Raw genomic sequence first — 9,064 nt, forward strand, 5'->3', positions numbered from 1 at the left:
TTACCCCATATTTCCACATTGTAATATACTAATATAATAATATACTTGAAAAAATAAACATTTTGTAGGCCTACATTATATATTCAGGTAAATAAAAATTAAAATATTTCATTCAAAGCCTGCATAGTAAGCATTGAAAACCACTTGACCATATTAATGATACAGCAAGGGCCATAAATGAGCACAATTACTGCATTCTTTACAATGTATAATATGAAAAATGAAGTGAATTGAATTAAATTCATAAATGCCAGGAATAATTATGGTCTACATCTTTGTATTGTCTGTGAAAACCCAATAAATGTCTTGTATCATGCTGAAAGTGAGATTTGGCGCCCCCTGTGGATCATAGGGACTTTACAGCTTGGTGAGTTTGCCGTTCCAGAGAATTTCTCAGAAGCTGATTACACAAACAGTTTCAGCAAAGACTGAATCATTACCTCACACAATTGACGATAAAGAGGAACTTCTACCTAATTATGAAAATACATCATACCTTTTTTTGGATGTGTGGGAAACAAACAGATTTACATGAATAAAAGTGATAAGAGACAGACATGTGAACGAAGTTGAATCAAAAAAAAAGTGGAACTCATTCAGATTGATCGAGGGGGAGGAGCAGAGCAGGAATGAAAAAAGAGCAGAAAGAGAGAGAGAGAGAGAGAGACAGAAAAAGAAAACAAAAAAAGAGCTTCCTGTCAATCTGCCAGCACAGAGAGGCTTTACTGGAAAGAGGGGGCGGGGCCTCGTCGCTGTAACCCACCAGACGCACACTAAGCACGCCTTTATAAAGACTGCTGTGTGTCACTGAAGGGCGCAGACACTTTAACAACTGCTGCACAAGCGGATACAAAGTAACTGTTTTAAGACATTTTACATCTAAAAAAACATCTTCCAACACAGAGGCAGCGCCTTTTGAAAATTTGGATAAAACTTTTACAAGACTGTTGAGAAGAGGTGAGCATCTATTTTTTTTTGTTTAAACCCTCAATGCAGGTCAAATAGGATTTTACAGTGCATATTGAGTTTATTATTTGTTAGAAGTAGAAATAATGTGTATTTATTTAGTATGTGTCATAGAGTGCAGAAGCCAGTCCTGGAAATTGCACAATAATTCGTATTTACTGGAACTGGCCGTGGTGCCTGAGGGCACATTACACAAACAAAAGTACTTACCGGAGTTGCTTACTCATGAATCGGAATGCTTGAGTCAAAGACACCACGATTCATCTTCAAAGTTCAGCTCAATTGTTCTTTAACTTTAGATTTACATGCTGACTTTCATGTTAGAAGTCAGTCTAACTAGTTTTAAAGCACCAGTCAAGGGATTTTTTACTCAAGCAATACTAGAAATAGAAAGTGGCTTCTCTTATTAACCTTTTTATTTAAAAATTGAGCTGCCTTGTGAGCATCTGGAAAGTTAAAGTCGCCAGATGAAGGTAGATTCAAGGGTTTTGGTGTACTAGAGTGCACATTAGAAATAGGAAAGAAAAGGAAAGAGAGTGAAGAAAGTGCTAATACTGGACCTATTTTTGTCAGAATGTAGACCAGGATTAGGGACACAGCACTCCCATATCCGTCCATTCAAGTGCAATGGACACTGTGATGCATACTATGGCCAAAAGGCACAATAATAAGCTGATGTGGTTAACCTTGTCCTTTTCTTGCCTCCGAAGGTGTCACCTCACCATCATCTTCCCAGTGTCTTCTTCAGTGGTGCCCGGTGCTCCTCCAGCCTCCAAAACGGCCACAGCGCCATGGTAACTCTCAGCAAGTGCTTCTCCGCAATGAGCAGCAGCCACTTGGACTCTCCTAACATGCGGCTGCCTCAGCGTTACAAGATGTTTGCGTCCAAGGCTCAGTACCAGATGGTTCTGGCCACGTTGCACAAGCTGCAGGAGAGCGGCTTCTACTGGGGCGCCATCACGGGCAAGGAGGCCAATGCCTTGCTGGGTGCCGAGAACACGGGTACCTTCCTCATCCGGGATAGCTCCGACAACCGGCACCTGTTCACCCTAAGCGTCAAGACGGTGTCGGGGACCAAGAACCTGCGTGTCCAGTGCGACGCAGCCTCCTTTTACCTGCAAACAGACCCCAAAAACATTCACCTGGTGCCCCACTTTGACTGCATCCTCAAGCTGGTGCACTACTACATGCCTCAAAGCAAAGGGAACACCCGCAGCGGGAATGTGGACTATATTTACACCGGAGGCGAGAAAGTCCCCTTGGAGCTGGTCAAGCCACTGGCCTGCAGCCTGTCCACCTTGCAGCACCTGTGCAGGAAAACTGTCAACGGACATTTGGACATTTCCTCCAAAAGAGACCAACTTCCTTATCCTTTGAGGGAATTCCTGCAGGACTACGACGCTCCCATTTAACGGCGGTGGGCTGATTTTTGTTGGGAATATCTACCGTCCTTACAAGTCCAGGTCACGTCAGGGTGATCGGAAAGGGGGTGCACTCACTGCACAAAAGGACTGAAAGTCTGAGTGAGGTTCCTGGCGCCCCCCCTCTATTCGTGCTGCTATCAAAGTGCTGTGAGGCCCCATGAGTCCAAGCTTCTGAACACGGGCTTTGTTTGTGTTGCTGACGTTTGTCCAGCATCCTGGAATGTTCCTCCCTGTACATTCTGGGAATCTACAGGCCTACCAGCAGAGTGGCTGCACCATTCTACCAGCTGTACTGTCTTTTTCTGGAAAAAAGGGCTAAATCCTGCAAGATGGTAGATTACTTGAGAAAACGGCTATGGCCTCCTTGGGTCCAGAACGGAACCAAAATGTCGTCTAATTATTTTAGGGGAGGACACTGACAGGAACGCCACTTCTTCCCGATGAATGTATTTAAATGAGGCGTCTCTCTCTGTTGACGAGATGTGATCTTATTTGGTTGTCTTTTTTTTCCTAGACATCAAACCATGTTTACATTGAAGACAAAGTGACACACGTGTGTTGTCTCGCTCTCTTTTATAAAGATGTACCTTTTGCCAGCCACAGCGCTGACGTCCATGCTTGAACTTTGAAGAAGTAAACACTTTGCACTTATTTATACTTGGATCAACATTTCAGTAATTTATAATAAAGAATGTTATTTTTCTACTGAATGACATTACGTTTGCTTTGTTATTTCGGGGCCTCTTAGGGGGTGTGAACAACAATACAGGATACCTATTTTTATCAAAACTATTTTAAATGCATACTTTTCAAATTAATAAAATATATGTGATTTTAAAAATACATTTTTATTTAAAATCAGTAGATTGCACAGTAAGAATAGCTTTTGGTTAATTTAAAAAAAAGTGTTATATATTTTTAATTAAAATGTTTTAAGTTCATACTTAAAAAAATAAAAGTAATTAAATATTCATTCATTCATTTTCTACCGCTTTTTCCTCACGAGGGTCACAGGGGTGCTGGAGCCTATCCCAGCTGTCTTTGGGCGAAAGGCAGGGTACACCCTGGACTGGTGGCCAGCCAATCACAGGGCACATATAGACAAACAACCATTCACACTCACATTCATACCTATGGGCAATTTGGAGTCGCCAATTAACCTAGCATGTTTTTGGAATGTGGGAGGAAACCGGAGTACCCGGAGAAAACCCACGCATGCACGGGGAGAACATGCAAACTCCACACAGAGATCCAACTCTTTTAAAATAAACTTTTTAAAATACGTTTTCATTTGAAAGTCATTAAAAACTGCACAGTAATAATTAAAAAAGTAAGCACACAAAAATAATCATACAAAATGGAAAATTGATGGGTGGATTAAAAGTCATAAGAAAGCTGAAGCTATATTTTGAACATTATTTTACATTACACTGACATTTATGTAATGTTTTACTCTAAAATGTCAATGATAAGTATTTTTGAGGAATTTTGCCCATCTTTCAGAATCCTTACATTGAACATGACACATATTTATTTCCCTTTTCTGTGTATTATAACACGAGAAAAGAAGTTAATATGAGGTAGCTTACAATGTTATCATTGGGATACACCTATGTATTTCTATTATGAAGCCCTCTAAAAAAAACCTCTAACAACATTGCATGGATTTTACACCTACACTGATGATGACATGTAATAGTTGCAGTATCTTGCCATATTTTTATGACTTAAAACATGTCCGCTCTCATTGGGTTGGCTGCGTTTTCCAGCACAAGACGTGTGTTACAGTCCTTTTTATTTTTTAGTTTTTTAAACGCTTTAGCGTTCATGTTCATGTTTCACATAAAGATTGTCAATGATGGGCAAAACTCCCCTCAAAAGTGCAGTTCCCCTTTAAGAAATGTCTGAGAGCATTCATCAAAAGAGCCACGTATGGCTCCTGAGCCACAGGTTCCCTGCTCCTGCCCTAAAGAAATATAGTCGTAAATGTGGCTCTAAAATTGTATGTTTTGCTATATAGTGTCTTTAATAAAATTTATAAATTTTTGTCTGAATAAATGCCCACTATAGCTATCCAGTGCCTGCATAAAAGAACTATATACACTGAGAGACCAGAAAGACTGGCTATGATGAAAGTTGAAGTATTCCACTTAGAGGAACGATCTTCTTTCAACAACCTTAAAAAGTCCCCTTTCTCCTTCCATATTGTAGGTGAATCCCACCTTGAAGAGTTTTCCTGGAACACAGGAACAGAGTGCAGGTCATTTCTTCCTGCTTCAAAGTAAATACTGCACCTGCAGACTGCAATAAAGCAGCATGTGCAAAGAGGCAGCCTTCCTCTCGTGTTCCACTTCTCTTCTATAGTATTTATTTTGCCAGCATGCTCCTGCATGTTCCTGCACATTACACAGCACACATTTGCTTATATCTGACTTAAGCGCCTTATCTTCCCCTTGTTGGTGTTATTTGGAGAGAAAATTCTTGCACTTTTTTTCTCCTATACCGGAGGCTACCTTGTGTTAACCTTGTTGCGTAATATTGATTATGCTAAACAGTTAAGAGCAAATAAAGTCCTTCACTGATCCCTACTGTTGTATGAACACTGACCCGGAGCAGGGTTCCATTGCACCTTTTGGAGTCTGTGCTAAAGCTATTGGCTTCCCAAGGATTCTCGAATGTAGAAAATTGCACAAATGGACACAGCATCAATAGAAACAATAGAATGATTTCTCCCAACCAACCAGTGAGGTAATTATACGCAATTTGTTTCGACAAAAGGGAACCTTTGTCAAAGAAAAAAAATAGTTTTTGAAAGTTGTATTTCATAATTTAATCAGAAGCCCTTCCCTTACTGAGCCCCTCCCTGCCTGTTAACTATATTCTAATGCTAACAATTCACAAACGTTTGCAAGACCAGGATTTACTCCTTGATGAAATCATAAAGATGACTGATAATAAACATATACAACCACTCAGAGAGCGGCCAGCGAGAGCTAGTGCACATTTACTGCAACCTGCTCGAATGATGGATGAGCGGGAATCTACTGTAACCTCCAGCGCGGTTATGGGAAGGGTGCTCCGGTTCTACCTGCTTCCACAGCACTCTTCCTCTCAGCCAATAGGAGCCGTGTGGCAGATTTAAGGTGGCTCTGATTTGTGAGCTGTCAGCGGGCAATTGATAAAAAATGTATCATCACCATGTGAGTGAATTCTAAGAGTTGCAGCTAAGAAATGTGCATGCTTATGGAGTTCTGTCTGTGCTGTTGATGCTGATTTTTGAATTATTTTGAATTCTTATTATGGTTTTTCTATAGAAAGCTGAGTGCATCAGGATTAGCATCTGAAGCCATTGACTTCAGCGGAGGACTACAAAAACCACAGCAGCTTGTTTTGTTTCTTTGGGAAATTCTCTGGTAGTGGCGTCATGCGACTCCATTGAAACGGATGCCAAAGATCAGTCAGCAGTGCAACAATCTGACATTGTCTAGCATTGTTTGCTGTATGGACATGAGTTTACTAAAGAACTCTTTCATAAAACCATTCAATTCGTGCTTAGTAATTACTGTTCGGCGGATGATTTATCTGTGGTAGCAATGCTTCTTGCCAATACATTCGATACAGTTGTAAAACACACACCAGCGATGTGCCAAATGTCACCTGCATTTGTTCTTCTTTGGTGAACTGGATGATTAATAAGTAGCAAGGAAGAAACAAGACATATTGGCATTTGTATGAGTTATTATTTTAACAGTTAAACTTGTGGTAGAACCACTCATGGACACAACTTCCTAGAACCAAATGTCACTCACCGGACACTGCAGTTGGATACCAGTCGACTCCTTAACTATGACTTGTCACACATCAGAAAAAGTCAGAAGCCTTAGTAGCATGTCAAATAACCATATACACCCCTTACGGACTGGCAGCAATTTCTAATGCTGCTCACAACACACTGCTGTGGGATGCCATTCCACTCCTTAACTATGACTAACCAGACATGAGAAAAAGTTGTGTAAGTCAGAAGCCTCAGTAGCATGTCAAAGAACCATATATGTCCTTTACGGACTGGCACCTATTTCTAGTGCCGCTCACAACACACTGCTGTGGGATGCCATTCCACTCAAGCAAGAGTTGTAACACATAAGAAAAGGTTGTGTGAGTCAGAAGCCTCAGTCACATGTCAACAAACCATACACAGCCCTAACAGACTGGCACCAATTTCTAGTGCCACTCACCATACACTGCTGTGGGATGCCATTCCAATCCTCAGCCAAGAGTGTTGGTCAGCAGTCACAATGTGTGTGTGTGTAAGACTCATACACAGCAACAACAGCTTGGTACCTCCTCCTAAAAATGGCCACACACCGCTGTGGGATGGTATTCCACTCCTCAACCAAGAGTAGTTGCCTTGGTTACTCTGCCACATGCATACTCAAGCTCATCCTGCAACTGTTCAGCTGGCTTGAGATGAGGTCACTCCATTCTTTCTACTTCTACTTTATTGGTACACCACACTGTGGGGTGGTTTGTTGTCATGTCACAGGACAGAGTTTGGGCTCAGTTATTAAGTCTTTAATGTAAGTATGACTTACACCAAAGTATGATAATGTAAGGTAAAAACAAAAATAATTTTATTAAAAAAATTAAATGAAGATTATGTTCGTTCAGCATGTTGCCATGCTGTTGTTAATTCGGCACCACAGTGAGCCACTATGCGCCAATCACATAATCTTTGGCGCGAACTGGCACCAACTGGCGCCGGCCCAGTGGACTCCAAGCATCATTGGCGCAAATTACATTCCAGTGGATTCCAATAGGCGGATTGTTTGCGACATTTGCGACACGCTGATTGCGTGATGCATGTGGCACAATGCAAATTTTAAACATTTTTTAATTTTCTTGCAGCCAAACTAAATTTTTGCCGCCGTTACTGGCCAGTTGGGAGGCAGTTTGAGCCACTGCACGCCACTAGGCACCTTAATGCCGACAGTAGGCACCACAGCAAATTGCATTGCGAACTGGCACCAACTGGCGCCGGCCCAGTGGACTCCTAGCATTACTTTTCAAAAGTTATTTCTGTGCTACACAATGTTCTGCACAAGAACACAACGCCTGTGTGGCATGTCAGCATGATCCCTTTTACCTCACACGCTCCCAGTGACCTCAGCATGTTGAGGTCAGGTGCACTCTTATATGCGTGCGTGTGTATGTGTGTGTGTGTGTGTGTGTATGAGACCAAGAAAGAGCTTCCCGCTCGCCTCTCCACCGGCTCAGCCTGTTTACAATTCCACAACCGCTGGTTGCCATGGAGCCATGTTGTCAATGAGGTCCAGATGCCAGATATCACCGTCAGCCAGAGGCAGTGACTCATCACGGCCCAGCAAGTCCCGCCTTCAACAAAGTAAAGTGTCTTCTCCGGGCACACTCCTCCTGTTCCTCCACATTTTATGTGATTTACAGTTAGCGTTCTGCTTTCCTGCGCAGGACCGCCGGTGACATTAATATTCACTTTCATCCGCTTCACTTCCACCAATACTTAATCTCTACTAAATGCACCACGCAGCTCTTTTCCAGCCGAGGGATGAAAGGTTGAATGTTGCACAAAATTGCAACAAATAGACCTTTGACCCCAGCTACCGACAAACCAATGTGGATCATATATCATCAGTATTGGATTGTTGTAACAATATACAGTCATGTTCAGTATTTATACAATATGTGAGCCAATGGGAGTCAAACCCTCCACATGAAGACAATATCATTGATCCATCTGTGGGGGTCTTACACGCAGAAGGAAATCATTCATCATAATGTCTCATTTTCTAATTCCTGTCGTGAGATTATTTGAAATAATATACTGTATCTCAGACTATAGCATCCAGTATATTAGTTAAGATCAGCAACTATTTATTATACGTACATATCCGTTTGTTGGTGTGTGTAAACACGGTCACCATTCATTATTGGAGCTCCCCGGGAAGAGACTATGGACTTCCACCACTGAGATGTTTTGCGCTTCCGACTACAATGTCAACAAATTGTAAACCAAACATAATTATACTGATTAGGTTATGTCCTTCTTTACTCTCATGTTTGTTTCCTGGAAAAACGTACATCATTAACAGCAAACTGTCAATTATGTAATGACTTAACCTCTGACCTTGGTTATGCCAACCATTACTGAAACTGAATAGGCTTCCTACTAGAGTGTGTGTATTAAAAGTGTGGCTTTTGTGTTATTTTGCACCATTTGCACCTTTGTTGAGATGAGGCCTATGGCAACCGAACTGTCCTGCCAGAGAAAAACCACACTGAGGTCATGTGGTCACTCCCACGAGGTAGCTTTACGTCACATTCATCGCACTGTTGTTGCGACAGTATGCAGCATGCTGCAAAACATCCCTATAGAGCGCCAAACGGTCACACAGTGTGACTTTTAAGGGACTTGTTGGTTCAGTCGTGTCCTTGATTGCACTCTTGTAGTTGTCACGCAAAAGAAAAATGTCAGCTGAGCAGAAATCCCGACCATGCAGGCGTCGTGCACTTTCGGGAAACACCCGGTGAGTCATCGCTGTAAGAGGAAGGCCTGCAGGCTCTCCCAGAGTGAAATGACGCCCGTCTTGGTTTGTGAACGCTTGAATTGTGCAAACAGAGCCGTCATTAGTGCCAGCCAC

At 42.0% G+C, this 9,064-nt stretch overlaps 1 protein-coding gene across 1 annotated transcript; it reads left to right on the top strand.

Moving 5' to 3' along the window:
• Nucleotides 1–793: 793 nt before the first annotated feature.
• Nucleotides 794–3,105, top strand: LOC131103190 (suppressor of cytokine signaling 3-like). The gene is made up of 2 exons (XM_058049242.2): nt 794–957; nt 1,677–3,105. Exon 2 carries the CDS (start codon nt 1,758–1,760, stop codon nt 2,376–2,378), a length of 621 nt encoding a protein of 206 aa, XP_057905225.2. The 5' UTR covers nt 794–957; nt 1,677–1,757; the 3' UTR covers nt 2,379–3,105.
• Nucleotides 3,106–9,064: the final 5,959 nt, after the last annotated feature.

This window comes from Doryrhamphus excisus, linkage group LG16 (assembly GCF_037039965.1).
Source record: "Doryrhamphus excisus strain RoL-2023G ecotype Guam linkage group LG16, RoL_Dexc_Guam_v1.1, whole genome shotgun sequence".
Lineage (NCBI taxonomy): Eukaryota > Metazoa > Chordata > Actinopteri > Syngnathiformes > Syngnathidae > Doryrhamphus > Doryrhamphus excisus.